The sequence below is a fragment of the Lygodium microphyllum genome, chromosome 16 (genome assembly GCF_053477565.2).
Source record: "Lygodium microphyllum isolate KBCC chromosome 16, Lygodium_microphyllum_v1.1.10, whole genome shotgun sequence".
Taxonomy (NCBI): Eukaryota; Viridiplantae; Streptophyta; class Polypodiopsida; order Schizaeales; family Lygodiaceae; genus Lygodium; species Lygodium microphyllum.
Window position 1 is genome coordinate 144,559,205 of NC_141150.1, and position 23,689 is coordinate 144,582,893.

Here is a 23,689-nt window from a genome sequence, read left to right on the forward strand (position 1 = left end):
AAGTTGCCTAAAAAGTACTTCAATTTCATTCAATACATCATCTCCCAATCTCGATTGCCAACCTTCTACGAGTTTGAGTGTCAATTCTTGCGTTACGCGAGGCTGCATGATCAAGTCCATAAGAAATTCTCATCCCAACCTTATTCAGAGCGGAGGGGGATTGGTTGCCTCTTCTTCGGGAGGGAAAACCACCAGTGGCAAGAACTCGCAAGATGCGAAGGCAAGCCAATCAAAGGGTGACTCCTCTTCCTTAAATGGAACCAAAGAATCTAGACCTATTTGACAGCAACTCCCTAAGACAAACCGGTTTTGCACACACTGCTAGAGAGCAGACCATGTGGATGAGGAGTGTTGCTCCAAGGCCCAAGGTCTTCCACCTAAAAAGCCTCAGCAGACCACTGCGACTGCACAATCCAGTGGGGCTACGCCTTCTGCTCCTGCTTCATCTGCTCCTTTAGCACCCGTTGTTGCTGCTGGACATGTGAATGAGTACAGCCTCAGCAACCCATCTCATTCACTACCCTCGAGAGATTGGCTGATTGATCTGCAGGTTTCGATCCCGTTGCACTTTATGTATCTATCTCACCTTCCTCTCCACCTCGTCAGGCGTTCCCTTGGTAGAGCCCTGCTACTGGACGTACGCGATGGTGGCCACCTTCTTAGACTAGCATGTCCCTAGGTCCTTACGGATACCCTAGGTCAATTTAGCATTCATTTTTCACACTCTTAGAGTTGGGCCCATAGGATTCATTGTCCTTAGCTTTTCCATTATTTTGTCTTACGCTGCATTTACTCACATACATACACATTCATTGCATTTGTTTTGAGTCAGATTTTCTTTCTGTTTTGTTTTGCTTTGGAGCATCTCACCACTAACCTCTGTGTTTGCAGATTCTCATCTCTTTTGCAGGGTTTTGTTTTTCAGTGTAGGGCTAACTGGCAGATTGCTTTGGTCTTACCTGGGCTAGAGACGTGGGGATGCGCACCATTCCTTTCATGGTTTCATCATCCTAGGAGTGCTTGCTCTTCTTCCAGCATGGTGGCTTTCCCTCCCAAGGCGAATTGTGCAACATCTCTCTCGATGCTATCATGGTGGTGACTTTTACCTTGCTCTTCTAGCGGGGTGCTTCATCCACTTCATCCACTTCATTTTCTTTCATTCCTTATGGTTCTCGGCACCACACGAAGACCGACATCAGGCTTCTCTTCCTTCTTTGGCATCCACATCTAGGTTGAAAGGGGGTTCCTACCCTTCTTGGTATTCTACAGGCTTCAGCACTTTGTCTCCCAAAACCCCTAATTTTTGGGGCACCCTTCCACATCTATAAATAGACAGACTGCCCCCATTCAGCTTTATCCTGTCTGTGCAGGTTTCACTCTCTCCAGTGCAAATTTCAGCCATCAGCCTACCTCCACATGGCTGTCGAGCCTCGCGACTGCTGCCACCTCTTCCTCCTAGCCGTTTAGATGAAGATAGTAGGGAGAATATTTTTTATGGATGATCAGGAAGGTAGATAGACATGAGGTGGACAATCCCTTCGTGATGAAGTGTATGCCTTGGTCACTAACTAGTTCAATGGGGCAGCCGAATTGTGAGATCAATTGCTCCCAAAGAAACTTGGTCGTGGTCCTAGCGTTGTTTTTCCTAGTGGCTCGTGCTTCTACCCACTTTGTGAGGTAGTCTGTGGTGGCAACTATGATATACTTGGCCTGCAAGTATATTATATCGCCAGCATCTCTTGTTGAGAAACCCTTCACTCGTAGTTTCCGTTTTTGCGTTTCTGCGTTTTGCGTTTAGAGTTTGCGTTTAGAGTTTGCAGCCCCAAAAAGGGGCACCATCCTAGATTGACTATGACTAACGGCTGATTCATCCAGTGTGTCACCTCTTCTCTGCAGTCTCTCCACTATCCTCACACCCCTTCAAGAGGACATTGCGGTTCTTGGTTCATGGATATCATTATTATTTTCCTTGTGCTATGACACCCTTGTTCTCTTGTATCACATTCACTCCACGATTCAGATCTTCATCATTCCATTCATTAGAGTTTCTTCTCTCTTCTCTTCTCTTCTCCATGTTTGCTAAGTTCACTCCGTGTTCCTTCTTGCAAACCCTATTGTCTCACGGGTACGTCATCTTTTGACATGGTATCAGAGCTGAATCTGCTCAAACAACGGCAAAGATTCTCCACTCCAGTGAAGGCAAAGACCGGTGGCGGGTTCGGCTTCTCTTCTTCTGCTACTGTGTTTTACTGCCGCGTTTTACTGTTGCGTTTGACTACGACGTTCTACTGCGACGTTCTACTGCGACGTTCTACTGCGACGTTTTACTGCGGCATTCTACTGTTGCGTTCTACTGCGGCGTTTTACTACGGCATTCTATTGCTGTGTTTTACTGCAACGTTTTACTACCACATTCTACTGCTGTGCATTGGGAGATATCCTTTTTCTCCCTCCCACCCTCCCTTACCCAATTTACCACACCGGTACCATGGCGTCTCCACCGACAGATTGCCCTTCTACCAGGTGCTCCTATTGCGGCACGAACGGTCATCCCACCGAAGACTGTTGACATTGACCTTTGCTCCCCACCCCTCCGGAGTATATGCGTCTTCCACCAGGCGCTCCTTGTGCCACCTCTTCTTTCTGGGCCACAGAGATTGTTCTACATCGGCTATCAGAGTATTATGCTCAAGGCAATAAGCTGCACCCGACGCACACTTAGTCCTTTTGAGCACATGGAGGCTCTAAGACCTTATGAGGCGATAAGCCCTCTGGAGACCATCCCACTACGTAGAGGTTTTTCCCACGTACTTCCGGGTACAGTGGCTTTCATGGCCCACATCTCCTCTACAGTCCACTCTCCTAAGAGTCCGCGATTGTTCATCACTCATGACTCATCCTGAGCCTCCTTCTTCTCCACCCTCTTCCACTTGGGTTCGAGAGACCACTTCTGGGTGCTTTTTTGGCTTCTTTTTCCGAGCCTCAGATACCTTCTTTGGCACAACCAAGGGCACTTCCTTCATCATCAGATGCTTTGCAGTCTGTGAGCCATGAGTGGTTGGATTCCCTTTAGGGGGATTTTCTTACTTCGCCCTTAGAGGGGGCTTCCAGTTCTTCTTCGGCTTCAAAGGGGGCTCCTACTTCTACTTCTTTTGATTTAGAGAGGGACCCTATGTACCATGAAGTTCTTCACACACCACCACCTTTCACTTTCCAGGAGTGGCTCTCCTTTGAGTAATTATTTCCTCTACTCATATCTAGGATCTAGAGGATCTACCTAGATCAGGGCCCTTGGGCCTTCAACAACGACTTGGTGGCTAGGCCTTCGTATTCCTTTCAGCATGGAGTCACGGAGCTAGTGGCTTCTCTTCCAAGGTTGAGTTTCGGGTTCTACAGCTCATCCTGTCTCCCGATTATCTTCAAAGGTCTCCTTTTAGGTGGTATTCTCAGATTACAGGGTGGATCTTCTTCGTCCCTTGGTCAGCATGGAGCTACCTCCCGAGATCGAGTATGGGCATATTTTTATGGTTCTCGGCACCACACAAAGTCTGACATTTCTCCTATGCATTGCATGTTTTTATCATCTTTGTACTAAGGCGCTTGGGCAAGTAAACAATTTTCCTACGAGAGACATTGTCCAATTGACACCTGCTGCATGAGCATTCTTCAGTATGTAGCATTGCATCTCCACCTCACTCTTCTCTTGTTCCCCATTTTGGGCCTGAAAAGAGGTGTTGAGAAACGCTTCACCCTTTACCCGTAGTTTTCATTTTTGCATTTCTGCGTTTTGCGTTTAGGGTTTGTGTTTAGAGTTTGCAGCCCCAAAAAGGAGCCCCATCCTAGATTGGCTGTGCCTATTTATAGGCCACTCTTTGATTCATTGCTCACGGCTGATTCCTTCAGTCCGTCACCTCTTCTCTCCAGCCTCTCCACTACCCTCACACCCCTTCAGGAGGACATTGCAGTTTGTGGTTCATGGCTGTCATCATCATCTTCCTTGTGCTATGGCATCCTTGTTCCCTTGTATCACATTCACTCCATGATTCAGATCTTCATCATTCCATTCATCAGAGTTTCTTCTCTCTTCTCTTCTCTTCTCCATGTTTGCCGAGTTCACTCCGTGTTTCTCCCCACAAACCCTACTGTCTCACTGGTACGTCATCTTTTGACATCTCCAACATCAGGCGACATCCTATAGCTTGTGTTTGCATCCTTCTAGAGCTGCCTAGTGTCATCTCACCCCTCTGTACTTGTCTCCTCTGTCTCTGGCAGCCCATGGTGTCAGCGTTTTTTAGTTTCCTCTATCTTCACACTCCAAGTGGTGGTCATAGACTTGGGATCCGTCTCTGGTGGACGTCACACTCCGGCATTGCTTTAACCTTGAGCACATTGTACACTCTTACATTCATTTACATCATTCATTCACTTCAGAGTTGTGTTCTCTCTCTTTCTTCTTCTGTTTATGTTTGAGTTTTGCATTTTGCATTTAGGGTTTGAGTTTTGAGTTTTGCGTTTAGAGTTTGAGTTTTGTCCTCTGTGTTTGTGTCTATCTCTGTGTTTCTGTCGTGGTCATATACTCTATGTGTCCTCAGTGTGACAACCAACAAAATAGATTGAATCAGCAATTTGGCAATATGCAGGTTTCAGGAGGTCGTGGTAACTTTAGAGGCAGGGGGAGCTTTAGAGGAAGAGGTGGATGACAGAATAGAGGTTCTAAAAACTCTAGTATTGTGTGTCACTACTGTGGCAAAATAGGTCATATTGCAGCCTAATGTTTGTCAAGATTGTGGGAGAGAAGGAAGGAGTCTCACTTGTAGCTTTCTTGCCAAATGACTATCTTTCATAGTCTGTAAATACCATCTAGGCATTTGTCTTGCCTCTGGACTGTGCACAAGCTCTTACTAAGTTTCTAAATATTCAAATTAGCCAATGGTTGATTTTCCGCATTTTCCAATGGAGTAGCTGGCTGAACATTAAGTTCACTTGCTGAAACTCTAGTTGAATCACCAAATGAAATGGGCAGCAGCCCTTTAAATACATCACGGGCAGCCTGATATGTGTCAAAACCAGCAAGGGATAATTCTGATTTTTCATCGAAAAGTATATCCCTATTGACAAATACCTTTTTAGAGACAAGATCATATAGTCTGTATTCTTTGCTCTCATTGCTATAGCCCACAAAAATGCATTTGACAGCCTTGTTATCCAACTTTTTTCTAAGTACTTGGGGAATGTGTGCATATGCAAGACAACCAAAGGTATGAAAGTGCCCAACAAAAGGTTTCCGGTTGTTCCAAGCCTCAAAAGGCGTGACATTCTTTAATGCTTTGGGGAGGCATTTGTTCAAAACATGGCAAGCACACATAACAGCTTCCATCCAAAAACTGTGTAGCAAGCTCTTTGCTTTCAGCATACATCTGGCCATCTCCATGAGTGACCGATTTTTCCTCTCTGCAACCCCATTTTACTTTGGAGTATAAGCAGTAGTGAATTGATGAACAATGCCCTTCTGCTTCAAAAAAGAATTTAGCATAGAGGACATATATTCCCCTCCTCGGTCTGAACTGAGAGTCTTTACTTTACAGCCAGATTGGTTCTCAACAAGTGTTACAAAAGACAAAAATACATCAGACACTTCTGACTTTTTCACTAAAGAATAGACCTAGCAAAAGTGAGTAAAGTCATCAAAAAAAGTCACAAAATAGTAATATCCACCCAATGACTTTGTCTGCATAGGGCCACATATATTTGAGTGCACTAACTGTAACTTGGCTATGGCTCTAAAAGCAACATCATGGGGAAACGAAAACCGATGCATTTTTCCCAAAATATATTCCTCGCATAAGTGCTCAAGAGGTCTCTCCAAAAGAGGAAATCCATCTAGCAGTTGTGTATGTTGTAGGAGCATCAAGCTACCATAATTCACATGCCCCATGCGAGCATTCCATAACTCCGCCTGTAACATAGCAAGAGTAAGAGTGGACGCTAAATATGCTAACTGATCAACTGGAAGAGCATCCAACTCATATAACCTATGATATAGAGTGTTAGTCAAGACCAAAGTCGTGTTCCTTATCTCGCACCATGCATCTGTCATCATCAAAGGTGACCTGCACTCCACACTGTGCCAAAGAAGAAATAGATAGCAAATATTCTTTATACCTAGTACAAACAAAGCATCCTATAGACGGAGAATAGAGCCATCAATGGCTGTGAGTATAATCTTCCCCCAATACCTCTAACAGGGTATGATGCATTGTTGGCACACTGTATAGACTTGCCAACTGGAGTTGCACCAACAGAAGCAAATAAATCTCTGTGAGATGCGATGTGCCTAGAAGCACCATTGTCAAAAAACCAAGTGCTTGCATCCTCAGTAGAGCTAAATGCTCTATCAGCCCAAGAAGAGTCATAACTGCATGTATAAAAACAATAGTCCCTATATGCAACAAAGGATGCTGACTCAGTAGCAGTGGAAGGAGCATCAGAAACAGACATTCCTAACTCCTTCTTCTTCTCCTTGGCTATGCGCTTTCTACACTAAGTGATGTATTGGCGTGGTGTCATCAGGTGGTGATACTTTTTGCAGTTGCTTTCCTTATTTACTTATATAAATATTTTATTTTTCTTTTCTTCAGATGTTGTTGCTCTTTACCTCAGAGTTCTCTTGGATTAAGCCGGGATCTTTGCACAGCCAGAAGAGGGAGCCATTGGGATAAATTGGACTAATGGTTTGTCTGAGCCTTGGGACCAGTTCCATATTGAATGGGTACTGAAGAATAGAATGCCAGTGGTTTGGGAGTGTGCACTGGAGATAGTGCGGGACAATGAGCCTAGCCAAGACAGAAGATGCACATGTGAGAATGCTTATGGAATAAAAGTCACCGTAATTGAGCCACATTACACTTTTTGATGTCATTGCAATGATAAAAGTTGCTTAGAACAACTAGAGGAATGCAGGGGTTACCATCCCTAAAATTGAGGGAGTTACTATTTTTGGACCCCAGATTCTGTTCACATCATTATCTTTGTTTTTGCACAAGGATTAATTCTCTGGTTTGTGCTAAGGTCAAATTTTGCACCGATCATGGAGAATTTTAGACCGGAAGGTTTAAACAGGAAAATTGTTACATGTATGCCATGTGTCACAATTTGGGCACAAAATTCCAAAAGAGAGAGAGAGCATTAAAATAAAATGTAATAGGAAAGGAGAGGCAAATCTGAGCGTGAAGTTTTCAGGGGCTGAGGGTAGATTGTTGCAAGTACATCAGCTATGGAGAGTACTTCTTCGTTTCTGACTCATGTATGGAGGTAGAGCTTGCTTCCTCTGTTCAACTCTCTCTCTATTCTCAAAGGAAATGCTCTAGAAGATGGGTTGATTCCATCAAATGTACAGTTTTGTATTTTCTTTGCACTTCTGCTGAGGCAAGAGCCTCACTATCCAGGTTCAGGAGCAGCTGATTGATTCTCCAATGGAGGAACTAAAGAAAGTGATGACCACGTCACACGGGAACAAGGTTTTCGCCTCTGATTTAGTGCTGTTTGTGGGAGTGTTTTATTACTGGAATGATGGCAAGGTCAAAGGGTTTGTAGTCCAGCTGGTATGGAACAGATGTGGAATGGAATAAGGCTGAGAACACTCAAGAAACAACTGAAATTTACCTTGAAAGGGATGTTGTTCTGGATATGCTATACTGTCCTTATGCAGCTGAAATTTACTCAGAAAAGATGAAAGCCAACTATTCACAGGTTTTGTACTTTGGAACTTTTTTTTTTGGGTAACCTTCCATCTTTTAATTGACAAAGAAATACCAAGAGGGGCGCCGATCTTCGGGGCCAATCTAGTGTTGAGCGAGGGAGTGAGGTCTCTATTTGTGTGTGTATGCGAAAAGACTAGGTATTAATTGAAGGGACTACTGCTTTATGTGAGTCATAGACCGGTTTCACCTGGCTTCTAGCAATAATGGCATTTGCTGTTCTTGGCTTGCGTGCCTTCTTGTTTCTTATTACCTATGAAGTGCCTAAATTGTCAGAGCTCTACGGAGCATTCTTTGCTTGGCTGCCCTTGCCCTTCTGTCGTGTCATAAAAGCTTGCTTAGAGGCTATGACATCCACACCACTGTTTCTTCTTGTCTGCTCCTCCTCTAAGAGCAAACTGGCTAGCTGAAGATAAGTAATCAGCTGTGGGGCAATCCTCATGGTGAGGTTCAAGGCCGTATGAAAGGCCAAGTACGAGGGTGGCTATGAGCTCAATGTAGTAGATATCAGTTGTGCATCTGAGTAATACTCATCAACATTCATAAGCTGCTCACACAAGTCTTGAATTTTGTTTAAGTGATCCTACATAGAATCACCCTCATCCATCTTCAGTGTCTCAAGATCTTTCTTTAAGAAAGAGATGCGGGTCTCATTTTTACGAGCAAACATCTACTCCAAAGTCAGCCAGGCTTCTCGTGAAGAAACTACAGACCAAATGTGAGGGATGATAGACGGTTGAACTGCCAATGCAATCAACGACAAAGTGTGTGCATCCCGTGTATCCCATGCCTTTTGAGCTGTTGATCTTTGGGAAAGTGGTTGAAGTGGAGTAGGCTGAACAAGCTGAGGTGCCCGTCATGGTTGTCAGGTACAAAAGGTATGATACGGTACGGTACGATAAAATATGGTACTGATTGGTATCTTATGATTTTATAAGGTACGGTACGATATTAGTACGGAAAAGAAAAACAAAAACTTGGTTATTTTGGATTATAGATAAATAGAACACATGTTTAGAGCTAAAATACCAATGTCACTTGAGTTAATAGGATGAATACATGAGGATAACAAGGAAAAACGTCACACACAACATGCGCAATGCGCTACTAGAAGACAGATGGGAGTGTATATGTAATACATCAAAGAAAAAAGCAAAGTTTAGGGTGGATGGACAAACAGGCTCTTCATTCTTTTGTGTGTGTGTGTGTGAGACGAGAGAGAGAGAGAGAGAGAGAGAGAGAGAGAGAGAGAGAGGGGGGGGGGAGGGATGCTCTTGGAATTGCATACTCATCTTGGAAGTTGGGAGAGAGAGAGAGAGTGTGTGTGTGAGAGAGACTTGGAATTATGATAATAAACATAAGGCTGAGTTGGAAGATATTGTATGGTCTAGTCTTCAAAGGCCAAAAATAGTCTGTTTTTTGGTACAAAATGGTACAGATACGTACCGTACGGTACAGTACGAACTGTACAGAACGAATTAGTTCGTACGTAGTACGAATGCAACTATGGTGCCCATTGTCCACGTCCTCCTGGAGGAGTAGCAGGAGTCACAACTCCGGGCCTAACTTCTTCTCCGCTTGTGTAGTCCTAAAGATTCTTCATAATCATCACATTCTTCATCATGAAGGACCAGAGTAAATAGTTGTTGCCATCCAACATGTCCTCCTTGGATACATAGGTAAATACATCACCTCCCTAATTTGCCATGATAATCAATGCCAAAAAGAGCAATGTCCAGGCTGGACCAACCTGGAAATCTCAAAATTTCCAGAAATTACAGCAAACAGGTTGCTGCAATTAGCAAACTGAAGTTCACTCTGTCAAAATTGTCTGTAATGCATGCAGTCCAAGGTACATTTAATGCTCAGCAACACTGTAGTAGCAAAAGCCCCAAAATTTCTTGCCCCAAAATGCTCAAAAACAGTCTATTTCAGACTGAAACTGCTGTACATTTGCCAATCTCTGAACTGACAATAAAAGCCCCTAAATTTCACAAAATCTCTGCGTGAAATGTGTCCTAGACACTTGCAAAAGCAGAGAAATGCTGCCCAGGCACAAGCCTTTTCCTGTGAATGATTTGATATAAAAAGTTGGTTAAAAAGTTTCCTATACCCTGATCTGGACTGTCAAGAGCTGTGACAACCGTACTGGTGGCAGGCGGCTCTGGCTGAGCTGGAGGCGGCGCTGGTCAAGGTGGCTGGCCACAGGATACAGGCACAGCTGCAGTTGTGTGCAGCAGGCGTGGCGACACAAGCACTGCTGAGGTGTGGCGGAGGCAGGTAACAGGCCAGGGGTGCTGTTGGAGCCAGGCAAAGGCGGCACACCCGAGGCGGCACAGGAGTAGAGCAGGCAAGCGCAGGACTGGAAGCAGTCGGGCGCAGCTGGCGAACTGGAGGCGGATTGCTGGTGGATAGGCGGCTGTGGCACAGGGTGCAGGTGGGTGAGTGTGGAGTAGCGCCGCTGCAGATTAGGGGCGGCGCTGACTAGGGGCGCGGGCGGCACAGTCAGGCAGTGCCAGCAGGCGTTGGGGGGGTGGCAGGCGGCACAGGCAAGCGGCACCAGCGGGCATTAGGGGACTGACGGAGACGCTGAGCAGCAGTTGTAGACCTGGCGAGAACTCTTGGAGGAGAGCTGAACTCAGCTCTAATACCAAATGTGAGAAGGTGGAGGGGATCGAAGCTCAGCTGAGAGTGCGGTAGATAGTGTGAAGAGTAAAGCATGACAACCAATGCAATTGACTGAAAGAGTGTAAGATGAAAGTCCAAGGTACAACCCTTAAACCTTAGGGTTGTAAGAGGGTGTTCACACCCGAAAGTGTGTGCAACATGATAAGTGCCTGTAAATGTGTAACATAGGCACATAAAATAAAGAGAATGAATATAGGGGAAAAACCTCTCTTACGGAGAGTAAAAAGTGCCCTAGTGTCCTACTGATAACCGACACTCCTCTGTGAGCGTAAGCGTGAGTGAAACCCAACACCGATGTGCACTCATTGGACTAGCTCTAGCTGCTTTGGGGTGGGACATCTTGGGGTAAAAACATGGGGTGAGCTATGCTTGCAGTCCCCTTTTGATTCTAGTGTTGGGCCCGAGTGGGAGTTTTAAGCGAAAAAATATGCATTACACATTAAGTCTTCACTAGCTCTTTAAATCAGCCCCAAGACTCACTGATTACCAAAGTTTCTGCATCCATAGGCCAAAACCCTAATTTTTGGAGGATCCACATTTATAAATAGGAGGCTTCCCAGCCACTCTTTTCATCCCAATTTTTGCAGGTTCTTGCCATCAACCCACACCATCGAGGGGCTGTCCAACCTCTGCGACTACTGCCATGTCAGCACCAGCCCTAGACACCCTATCTATAGCTGTGTTTGCAGTCCTACTGCTGACATCAGCTGCCGCACTACCTCTTCCACCTGTTCAGCTGGTGTTTACCCCTTGTTGTTAGGCGACAGGTTTTTGCACACCTTCATTGACTCAATCAGACTTCACGACTGCTGGAGCTGCTAATTTGGTCTTTCCAGCTTGCCACCTTAACCACGGTATTGTGTTTTGATTCAGATCAGTTTCTATTGCTGCCTCCTAGTTCTCGGAGGTCTCCATTATCCCATCTCAGCTCCGAATGATGGTTACAACCCTCTAGATCTGTCTTTGGTGGATGCCACTTTCCAACTACTTCGGTTCGCTCCCACAAGAGTCATCGGTTGTTGGATAGCTCTGCTTTTGAGTATTTTGTACACTCTTTCCTTCATTTACAACAGTCACTCATTCGTTTCAGAGTTATCTTTCTTCTCTGTTTGTGTTTTTGCATTTTGCATTTTGCGTTTTTGTGTGAATTATTATGTTTTAGTTATGTTTGTACATTTTGTGTTTTCTCCGCACAAACCCTAGCATATCTTCACAAGTAGTAGATGGTGTGTGGCCATGCTTAGTCAAAATGATGTTTTACAAATAGATGGATAGCTTGTGTTGTAATGATGCATAAGTAGAGGGCTCGAGATCAACCTTTTCTGAAGGGTAGTCTTCAAAAGCACATCATAGTGACGAGCACTGACTATGTCTTTGGATCTCAAAGTTGGCAGGCCTTGCGAGCATTGCTATGGTCAATGAAGATACACTGTTTGGACTTGGAGAGTCCCATCTCCTGTTTGGAACATGCTATAGGCATCACAACCAAAAATGCATAAATCAGAATCCTACAAGACCAAAGACCTAGTAGGTCTCCTTGGGAGTGATGACCTGTAGGATCATGTAGTGGGCCCTCTCCAGTCAACAATGGCAGATTGTGCAGAACAGGATCTGGGTAGTCCTGCATAATCTGGATTATGCATAATTTGCATTATGCAGGAAAATCACAATACAAGAGATTGAAGGTTGAGTCTTCTATGATTGTATACATTTATAGGCATTCATGATGCCAGTGCTTGACATTTTGTTTCTGCTAATTTTAAGATAGAGACATTGCTCAAACTTTTACTGTTGGTGCATGAAGGGTCTTTCGTAAACTTATTCATCTGCCACATTATGTTCTACTAGTGCTCATTCTTTATGTACAAAAAATTTCCAGGTTGACCCAATAAAGTATGGAAGTGTTGTTGGAGGATTTCGGATACTATTGACAGAAAACGGATTGAGGGGCCTTTGGAAAGGTTGGAGTGGGAAGCTGTACGGGTATGGAGCTCAAGGAGCTTGCAAATTTGGCTTATATGAGTACTTTAAGAAATCTTATTGTGATTTTGCTGGTCCCATCTATGCTGAGCAGTACAAGACTTCCATCTACCTTGCTAGCAGTGCTTCAGCACAGATTTTCGCTGATGTCGCTCTGTGTCCATTTGAAGCTGTTAAAGTCAAGGTTCAGGCCCAGCCTGGCTATGCAAAGGGTTTGATGGATGGGTTTCCAAGAATGTATTCTTCTGGTGGGTTATCTGGGTGAGTGAAACTGATTGAATACAGGCTAGCAAATGATGCCTGCTAATAATGTACCATTCAGATGAGTGGTTTCATTGTGTGCTTTCTGTATGATACCTGGAGTGTTTTCTGATTTCTGGTTTTCCTTTTTACAGGATGTACAAAGGGCTCATGCCATTGTGGACTAGGAATTTACCATGTATAGTAATACTTGCACATAACTCATCACTCATTTAAATTTTATTTTTCTGCTTAACTGCATAAAAAAATGTGGTCTTCCTTCTCTATATATGACCATGAATGGAGTAAAATTATGCAGTACATCAATGGAGAAACTCTAATTGTATGATACACTCTTCCATACAAACTCAATATATCTCTTTCCATTGTCCAATTCGTCCATATGATTTGCAGTTTCTTCTTGTAATTTCAAATTACTTAAAATGAAAGAAGACGTGCTCAAGTTTCTCTCAATGGGATCTCAAGTGAATAAATGCATCATGCTGTATCATGTGTCGCAAAGTGGTACAATTTGCAATAGCTCACAATTACTGAAGCTACAAAGTCATGAATTTTCACAGCTGAATTATTTGTAATAAACTTTGTTATCTTACTTAGTTGGTCCACAACTGTCCATATGAAATAATGCCCTCATTGTGTTCAATACATCTTTGCCAAATAGCACAATAAAGTCATGCAAGTGCTCTTTCTTTTTAATAATCCATTTGGAGTCACAAGCAGAATCCCATACCTACTGTTAAAGTGAGAGAAATTTTCTATCTAAAGCCATACATCTGTATCTTAGCCATGTGCATGATGCACTATTCTTGTGACTCCTTGCCTGGATTATCCAAACCATGCAAATGCTTTATACTAGGTGATAAACTTTATCATCTGAGTTACAAGCTTTATGTTTGCTTTCATGTCCTTCATGTGAGAGCTCCCTTCTTCACGGCATAAGTAATTTGAGCCTTGTGAAATTATTTGTTTTGAAGGCTGCAGCATGCTTTGACTGAGTTGAGAGCTTTCAACAAAGCATTAGTTACAATGATTCTTCTTTTAAAGTGGCTGCCACAAACTTGATTCTGATCCTTTTAATTATTTCATGATGATAAACATTAATTATGTGGTCACTATGAGACTTCACCATGGCTGGATCGAGACCTTGTTTAATGACATATTCTGATAAAGAACATGCTTATCATGTGTACATGAAGAACCTTGTAAATTGCAAGTGTGATAAAGAACATGCTTATCGTGTGTACATGAAGAACCTTGTAAATTGCAAGTGTGTTTTTGAACTTGTGAGCATAGTGATAATTTCATGTAAACCTTTAAGATCCACTTTTTTGGACTTTATATTGAACTGCCCGAATCTCCTCATATCTGGCTTTGGGAATTGAGCTGCCTATTTACAGCTTTTCTTTCAGTTGTGTAATCATATCATTTGAGGGAGGCATTGGCTTTTGTTTAGCTTGCATCCTTTTCCATTGCTTCAGCATGATTAATGTTCTTTCCAACTGCCAATGCTCATCAAGGCTTCAGAAACTTCTGAACTTTTCCCGAAGAGAAAAGGACTGTCAGAAAAAGTTTTCTTTAGTACAAAGTGATTGCACATTATCATGTGCAGATTTTTTGGTCTGGAGCTGCCAGAAATTGTCTTGACTTGAAGACGTTCTTGAGTGATCTAGGATATTTTTTAAAGACTCTTAGAGATTTTATGTCCCTTTTGGAGTTGTATGGGCAATCATATATTCCATGAGCTTTGGATCTCAAGGATTAGTCGCAAAGATTGATGGTTTTGTGCATCTTCCTAAGACCTGCACTTTCTTTTTTTGCTGCACAATAAATTGTGGTTAAGTATATGCTTAGAAGAAGCTTTAAGAATTATTAGTGCACAACATCTGGCTGGAGCTAAACTAAAAACCAACTTACATGATTGATTACAATGCCTCTTAGGCCCGTCTAGGGAAATGGGGTTAAGAAACCAAGGTAGTTTTTCCTTTTTGGCCGGGGGTGGTGGTGTAAACACACTAGGTCATTGAGCCACTAAAATTAAGCATGCATTAATGCCTAATTTATTCTCCTTAAAATTGCCCCAGAAAACACTAAAAAGTACCATAAAACAGCATATTTGGGCATCCTCTATAAAAGAGCATATTTCGGCATCCTACTTTTGGCATCATTTCTTTATTCCTGACGTGTTTTTGCTGCTCAAAATCTCCAGCTTGGAGGAAGTTTGCCCAGCCTGTCTACCATCTAGTCATCTTGGTGGTTCTCCTTGCTGCTGCCCAGCTGCTGCATTCACCACCAGCCTTTGGGAACTGCTGCCCTACCACCTACCACCATTGCTTAGGAGGTTTGCAAGCTGCTACTACCTCTTCTGGATTGCTGCAGACTGTGTTTACAACCCCCACAGCTTGCATTTTTCAGCTGCAGCCTGCTGTCGCCATCCTTTATTTGTTCCGAACGTGTTTGTGCTGCGCAAAACTCCTATGACATCCTCTTGCCTGAGGATAGCATTTACTCCCTCCACTACTGCCCATGACATTATCATCACTGGTGGTGGATTGGCACTGGTGCAGTTTCAGGATCTATCACTAGTATGACACACTCTTGGTGCCATTTAGGGTGTCCATGACACCACTCTCAGCTCATGCCATCCCCAGTCCTTGAGATGAAGATTTGAGGCCCCATATCGTATCTTCACATTTTCATATTCATTCATTTTGTTGAGCATCCAGAGACCATGTTCCTTAGGTTGCCATGCATTGTGCATTTCTCTTTGTTTGCCGTAGCATTACTTTACATGGTATCAAACTCTAGGTGCTCTTAACTGACACTTGAGCCTTGATAAGAAAGCTTGGTACTTGAGCATGCGAGAACACAAGAAAGAGATGTCTCAGCTTTCATCACCAAAGCAGCCCCCTCTCAGAATCTATCTTGCCTCTCAAAGCCAATCTCCTCGACACTCATACCTCCCTCTTTGGAGGCTCTAAGGGAATGGTAACCTCAATCTCCTTCCCAAACCCAATATTCCCTCAAATGGAAGGTATTCTGTCAAGATCCATGTAACGTCTCACTGGTTAGTTGAGGGCCTTGCATGTCTCAAACTAGTCAAGGATGCTCCGAGTGTCAGTTGTAGAAGCAACATCGAGCTCTATGTCCACAACCTTTGACTCATCAAGCTGAGGGATCACTTAGGTTGATTGATCTTGACTCGATGGAAAATGATCTATAGTATCCATCATTGGCTTACAATATTACTTTCTAATTGTGGATGACTAGTCTTGATATATGTGGATGCACTTTCTTAAAGAGAACTCTACAACTTTCATGTCTTCATTGCTTGGGTGCGGTTAGTGACAAATTAGATGGGTGTCCGTACATAGACAACATGGAGTAATAACTCCCACAAGTTCTTTGAGTTTTTACAAGAGCATGGAATTAAGTGTTATCTCACCTCGACCAGTCCCTTACTTAAAATGGAGTGGTTGAGTGTAGGAAGCAGACAATGATGAATATGATATAGGCCATGATGTTTGCAAGGTTGAGCTTCCTAAGCACATGTGGTTAGAAGCAGTCAATACTTTGGTATATCTACCGTTTGAATCAGTGCCCGAATATGGTGGTCCCTAGAAGGACCCCCTTTGAGGCATTTCATGGCACTTGGCCTTCAATTTCCCACCTTCACATATTCGGATGTCGTGTGTATGCATAGTGGGTGACAAGAGGAGAAAGCTTGTGTCCTGAGCAAAGCTAATATTTGTGGCCTATTCTTCCTAGGTGAAGCATATTGTTTGTATGATCCTCATGTCACAAAGTTTTGGTGAGGAGGGATTTGGTTTTTGATTAGAGAGGTAGTGTCTAGATACTTGAGTCTACACCTACTAATCCTTCATCTTTTATGCCTAGTGTTTGTAGTGTGCCTTCTAGGCCAAATCTACTTCTTGCTCCTAACCTTCTTTCAAAAACATTTGCTCCTAGACCACCGCATGGGGACCATTACCTCTCGGGTACTAGCAGACCATGCGAGGTTTGTCAGAGTGCAGCGATGCCGAAGCGTAGACAAAGACTGAGAGAGAGTGAACACAGAAAGAAGAGAGAGAGAGAAAAGGAGACAGTGTAAACGCAGAAAATCTGTGGTGTAGTATGCTGTATAAGAGTACAAAAATACACAAGGGGGCTGAGGAAATATCTGCGTATGTATGTGACTTGATGACCTCGATCTCCTTTAGTCCGAGCACAATCTCTGTCTCAGCCAACAAATCTCAAGATCAAAATCTGAAATCATTGAATAATGTGTCAACAATGTGCTGGAGGACTGCTTTATAAAGTAGAAATAAAAGGCATAAAAATAAACAGGTCGTCTGCATTGAATGCAGCCGACTGCAATAAAATAATGCCAAATAGTGTCCGACTGCACTGCGGGCTGCCACGTGGCACCTGCGCAGTTTGTTGACATGGCACTATACTCTGTCTGCTTGCTGACGTGGCTTTGTAATCTGTCTGCTGTACCAAACCCTAATTGTGCAGAAACCCTAACACACCCTGTCCAGGGGATGACTCTAATGCTAACACCCCCTCTCAGATCTTGGACGAGGCATCAGACTGAGGAATTTGGAATGCTACCGAATAAGAGCCTGGGGAAGCGCCTTTGTAAACAAATCTGCAAGATTATCCTCCGTCTTGCAGTACTCCACATCAATGGTCCCATCCAGAAGCTTCTCCCAAATGAAGTGATACTGGATCTCAATGTGCTTCATCCAGGCATGGAATACACGATTCCATACCAAGGCAATGCAACTCTCATTGTCGCACCACAGAAGAGTAGGACGAGTTTGGGGGCAGCCAAGCTCCTCCAACAATCTCCGAAGCCACACAACCTCACATGTGGTGGAAGACGCAGCCCAATACTCCACCTCAGTAGAAGAAAAGGCTACCGTGGGTTGCTTCTTGCTACTCCAAGAGATAACACCTGTACCCAAGATAAAACAATAGCCTGTAGTAAATCGCCGGTGGTCCACATCGCCAGCCTAATCCGAGTCACCCCAACCTACAAGAACCAGATTTGAAGCACCTGTACCTACGGGATAAGAAATCCCTAAGTCAGAGGTCCCCCTCAAATACCGAAGAATCCTCAGGGCAGCTTGCCAATGCACTTGTTTGGGTTCCGTCATGAACCCTGCCAAAAGACCCAGAGCAAAACAAAGATCAACATGAGTGTTGAGAAGCCAAATCAAGGATCCAATCAACTGACGATAGCGTGACACATCCATCATATGGGAGAATCTGAGTGTGAAGTGGCCTTCCAATTCGGATCCATAGGCGTAGTAACGGGCCGAGAAGTCTCCATCTCAAAAGTCACCAAGAGCTCATGAATGTACCTTTGCTGAGAGATGAAAATCCCACTCTGAGACTGATAAATCTCGTGACCCAAGAGGAAATGAAGCCCCAAATCCGTCATCTCGAATGCCTAATGTAAAGCTGTCTTGGTCTCTCGGACCTTCTGTGCATGATCCCTTGTCAAAATCAAATCATCAACATATAGCACAAACAACACATGACCAACCTCGGAAGTGTGCACATAAAGCTGCAAATCATCGACCTTGGAGCGTCGATATCCCAACTTCGACTGAAGAAACGAGTCAATCTTCTCATTCCATGCACGTGGAACCTGCTTGAGGCCATACAAGGCCTTCTTCAACCCGTAAACGTTCCCATCCGAGGATCCAAAGCCAGGAGGCTGCTCAACATAGATCTCCTTCTGCAAGTCACCATTCAGAAAGGCCGACTTCACATCCAATTGATAAACAGGCCATCTCCTATGGCCAGCCAAGGCAAGAACAACTCGAATAGTCGCCATACGAGCAGTGGGGGCAAAAGTATCATGGAAATCAATGCCTGGGAATTGAGCAAAACCTTTAGCAACAAGGCGAGCCTTGTGCTTGTCCAAAGAACCATCGCTAAGGTACTTGGTCTTGAAGACCCACTTGACATCAATCACCTTCTTGTGAGAGGGACGAGGCATAAGAGACCAAGTGCCATTCCTCTCAATAGCCTCCAACTCGGCTTCCATGGCCTTCCGCCAATGATCAGACTGCAAAGCCTCCTTCACTGAAGTGGGCTCACGATCCTGCATAACACAGGTCAGCAAACAATAGTTAAAGCAAACAAGCTCCGAAGTATAGGCTTGGGTCCTCCATGACCTCCACGGTCCATCCTACGGTTCCCACTCCTCAGGGACCCCCTTTATCCCTGAATCTCGGAGTGTGTCACGGGCCCAATAAGGAGGAGGACGGTCGCTCTCCATTTGCTGAAGACTCGGGTACATCCACCGGCGGAAGCTCCTCGGGGGTGGCCGGTGGAAGAGAAGACTCTGAATGAGAAGAAGAATCTCCATCAAGAGGCTCTGGCTCCAAAGGAATTGTCTCGGGAGCCCAACTCTCCCCTGGATCTCCAAGGACGGGGTGCTCCTCACCCCCCCTCTATGGCTGGTACTTTCATGAACCGCACATCTCGGCTCGTGTAGACATTCTGCTTGATGGGATCAAACAAATGATAACCTTGGGACTGGGAGCTATAGCCAACAAAAACTTGCCGTCAGGAAGCCGCCTCGAACTTATCACGTTGCGTCTTCGGAATGTGCACATAAGCGTCACACCCAAAGATCCTGAAATAAAAGACATCAAGCTTAGTCCGGAAGTAAGCCTCAAAAGGTGTCATCTTGTCAACGGCTGAAGTGGGAGATCGATTGAGGATGTGAACTGCGGTAGCTACTGCCTCGGCCCATAGAAACTGAGGTGTTTGTCGGTGCTCCATCATAGTGCATGCCATCTCGATCACACTTCGGTTCTTCCGCTCCAAAATGCCATTCTCTTGGGGAGTGTTGGTGTTAGCAAACTCCTGGTGAATGCCCCTATCTACACAAAAACGAGCAAACTCATTAGACATAAATTCGCTGCCCTTGTCTGAACGCAAGGTCTTCAGTCGCTGGCCAGAACAATTATTCTCAAAGAGAAGTCAATCCTTGAAGTGAGAAAAAGCCTCCGACTTGAAAGTCAAGAAATAGGCCCAAGTCATCATGTTGTAGTCATCTACGATCAACATGAAGTACAAGCTCCCCTTCAGGGACTCTGTCCTTATCGAGCCACAAAGATCCGTAGATACAAGCTCCATGGGTGAAGTAGACTGCCTAGAAGCTTTGTTGGGAATCACATCCCAATGCAGTTTCCCACGAATGTAGGAGACACATGGCTGATGGCTCACCACTATGTCCAGCAATCCTCGGACAAACGACCCTTGCGACGCCTTCTGAAGGTACTCGTAGTTTAGGCGGCCAAACCGAGCATGCCATAACTCGGACTGTGTCTGAGAAGTAAGAAGAAGAGAAGTAAGAGCTGAAGAAGACTTCAATTTGTAGACACCATTCTTCTTATACCCTGTAGAGAGAACCTTCCTCGATCCACAATCAAGGACTCGAACAGTATCACTGTCAAACTCCACCAAGAGACCAAGAACACAAATCTTATGGACTGAAAGTAAATGATACCCCAAACCCGGCACATGCAACACCTCAAAAGTGTGGGTACCACCACGTCCATCTGGAATAAGCTGCATCTCACTCCGCGCATCAATAGACACAGAAGAGCTGTCTCCAATGAGAATTTGCCCATGCGAAGGTCGCAAATGGGCAACACCAACGAGAGAAGGAGTCATATGCCGGGAGGCACCACTGTCCACGATCCACTCATGAGCCTGAGGAGCTGTCATTGCAGTATCAGTCTTTGGTGTAGAGTCCTCAATGACGACTACTAAGTGTAGAAAAGCAGCTGATGAGGATGCGGCCATCACTCCAGAATCCTTCGTGACCTTCTTCTTGGTGTTCTTCTTGTCTTTGTTGGGGCAATCCTTCTTCCAATGACCAGTCTTTCCACAAATATGGCAAGTCAATTCCTTCTCCTTCTCCTTCTTGGATTTCTTGTCCTCCTCCTTCTTCTTTTGGTCCTTCCCCTTCTTCTGAGAGGCTTGACCAACCAATGCCTCCGATTTGGAAGCATTCTATCCCTTCAATTGTTCCTCCTGGTCTAAGACCATAGGAACCAACTCTTCCCACCGAAGAGTCAACTCCCGCCCTGATGCAATAAGAGTAGAATAAAAAGTACCGAATCGTGGCGGCAATTGGGATAGTAAAGTGATCGCCATGTCTTCGGAGGAAACAGGCTTTCCCGCATTTTGAACCTGCATTTGAAACTACCGAAGCTTGTTGATGTGTTCCCGAAGCGAAGAAGACTTATTCACGGACAAGGTCCACATCTGCACCTCCAAAGAAACCCTCTTCGTCAAGGTCATCTGGTTGTACATCTGATCGAGCATGAGCCATATCTCTCAAGCCACTGTCAAGTGCTCGATGTGAGCTATCATGGTTGTGGTGCAAGACAGAAACAGAAAAGATCGAATCCTGGCATTCAGTTTGTCCCAATGAGACTGGGCCTTGGTCAACTCTACACGAGCATTGGAAGAGAGTTTGGACTCATCCCTCATCGAGGGCTTGTTAATCTCCTCCATCACCAGTTCCGCCAAATCATAAGACTCCAAAATGGCTAACATTATCACCCGCCAGATGCGGTAATTGTCACCATCAAGCTTTTGATCCAATGGAAGAGCTAGTAGGACAGGCACCTTCCTGTCCGTGATCGCCTGGAACTCCAAATCAGTCTTTGTAGACATGTTAACTTGCAATACCTACACAAACGCAAAAGCAGCCCCCTCTGACTGTGAAAACACAGCCTTCTAGGTTTGGTTCCTCTGCTGCCCAAACCTTCTTCACCCGTCTGGGGCAATGAAAAGGTAAAATCTGCAATGGAAGGCCTAAAACGCAACCTTCCTCCCCTTCGAACAGCAATAACCTGCAGCAAATTCACCGATTAGACTCCTTTCCCGCATGCCCATGCTCGCTTTAGCCTTGATCCGATGCGCAGCCCTCCGGCTCGCCCTCGAATCTTGGAAACACAGCCTTGTGTCATGCTGAAATCTCCTCTTTAGATAGGTTCAGTCCTCAGTCAGTCCATCTTCACCCCTCTGATACTATGTCAAAGTGCAGCGATGCAGAAGCGTAGGACAAAGACTAAGAGAGAGTGAACAGAGAGAGAGAAAAGAAGACAGTGTAAATGCAGAAAATCTGCGGTGTAGTATGCTGTATAAGAGTGCAGAAATATACAAGGGGGCTGAGGAAATATCTGCGTATGTATCCGACTCGATGACCTCGATCTCTGTCAGCCCGAGCACAGTCTGTCGCAGCCAACAGATCTCAAGATCAGAATTTGAAATCACTGAATAATGTGTCAACAATGTGCTGGAGGACTGCTATATAAAGCAGAAATAAAAGGCAGAAAAATCAACAGGTTGGCTGCATTAAATGCAGCCGACTGCAATCAAATAATGCCAAATACTGTCCAACTGCACTGCAGGCTGCCACGTGGCACCTGCGCAGTCTGCTGACGTGGCTGGCTGCTGACATGGCACTGTACTCTGTCTGCTGCTGACGTGGCTCTGTAATCTGTCTTCTGTACCAAACCCTAACTGTGCAGAAACCCTAACACAGCCTGTCCAGGGGATGACTCTAATGCTAACAAGGTTTGGGGGTCCTTTCACTAGTCTCTATTTCAGATGGTCCTAGACACCTTTGCTAGACTTGCAGCTATTGCATCATATGTCTATCTTTACAATGGGCATTTTGAGCCAAAAATTCCGTAGGAGACTTTCATGCATCCCAGTTGTCATAGTTCCATGGAGAGGAGATTAAAAGCATTGACCAAAATGAGACTTGGATGCTAGTGGAATGCCCAAGTCTCAAAAAGTCATTGGTGCAAAGTAGATTTTTCATATGAAGTTCAAAGTTGATGGAACTTTAGATATATACAAGGTACACTCCATGGTTTAAGGGTTTTGCCAAAACCATGGTATTGATTATGAGGAAACCTGTACCCCCACTGTGGCACATGCTTGACATCTTTTTGTCTATTAGTTGCTTTGGTTGCCCATTGCAGTTGGCTCATTCATCAGATGGATATCAAGTGTGCCTTCTTGAATGGATATTTGGATGAGGAAGTCTGTGGCTCAGCCATTGGGTTCTTGATTTCAGGCCATTAAAGAGAAGATCCTCCACTTGTGGAAAGCTCTTTACAGGCTGAAGCAAGCTCCTAAATCTTAGTTTCATATAATGAATTTTTCTTCAAACTCATAGTCTCTAGTTATTCCCTTATCATCTAAGTTTTATACATATTATCTACTTCAAAGGGTATCAGCTACAAGCTTATATATGTTGATGATCTTTTTATCATGGGTTACATACATTGAAGCACATGATACATCTTAGCTCCACTTTTTAGATAACAAACCTTGGTCTTCTCTCATATTTCTTGGGCATGGAGCTGATTCAAAACTTTTGAGGGTATTTTTGTGTCATAGCAAAAGTTCACTCTTCATTTAGTTGATCAATTTCTCCTACATGGTGCATGGCCAGTGGCTCCTCCACTAGCACATCTTAGCTCCACTTTCAAGATGACTAACCTTGGTCTTCTCTCATATTTCTTGGGTATGGATGTGGTTCAACACTTTTGAGGGAAATTTTGTTTCACAACAAAAGCTCACTCTTTAGTTAGCAGATTAGTTTCTCCGACATGGTGCATGGCTAGTGGCTCCTCCACTAGATCCCACCATGAAGCAATTTAAGGACTTGGATACTTTTGACAAGCATAACTATTGATAGATAGTTGGGAAACTATTATGGCTCATCCACACTCGCCCCGATCTCCATATCTAGCTTCTATTCTTAGCCAATATTTTGATACACCAAAGCGATCTCTCTAGAATTCATGTTTGTGTGCATCAGGGTATTTTATGGCTTGCATTTTAGTCATGGACCAACCTTGCAGGGCTATAGTAGTACCAAATAGGTTGGAGACTTAGATACCTGTTGTTCCCTTTGTGGTTACGTCTTCTCCTTGGGCTTTCCTCCTATC

General features: G+C 44.3%; 1 protein-coding gene across 2 annotated transcripts in view; it reads left to right on the forward strand.

The window, feature by feature from the left end:
- LOC148023542 (mitochondrial phosphate carrier protein 1, mitochondrial-like) overlaps window positions 1-23,689 on the forward strand; it is a 71,828-nt gene that overhangs the window by 25,728 nt on the left and 22,411 nt on the right. For both annotated transcript variants that reach the window (XM_087696525.1, XM_087696524.1), the window contains exons 2-3: window positions 12,325-12,686; window positions 12,821-12,864. In XM_087696525.1, the coding sequence (XP_087552651.1) occupies window positions 12,325-12,686; window positions 12,821-12,864 (406 nt within the window). The remainder of the gene's footprint in view (window positions 1-12,324; window positions 12,687-12,820; window positions 12,865-23,689) is intronic.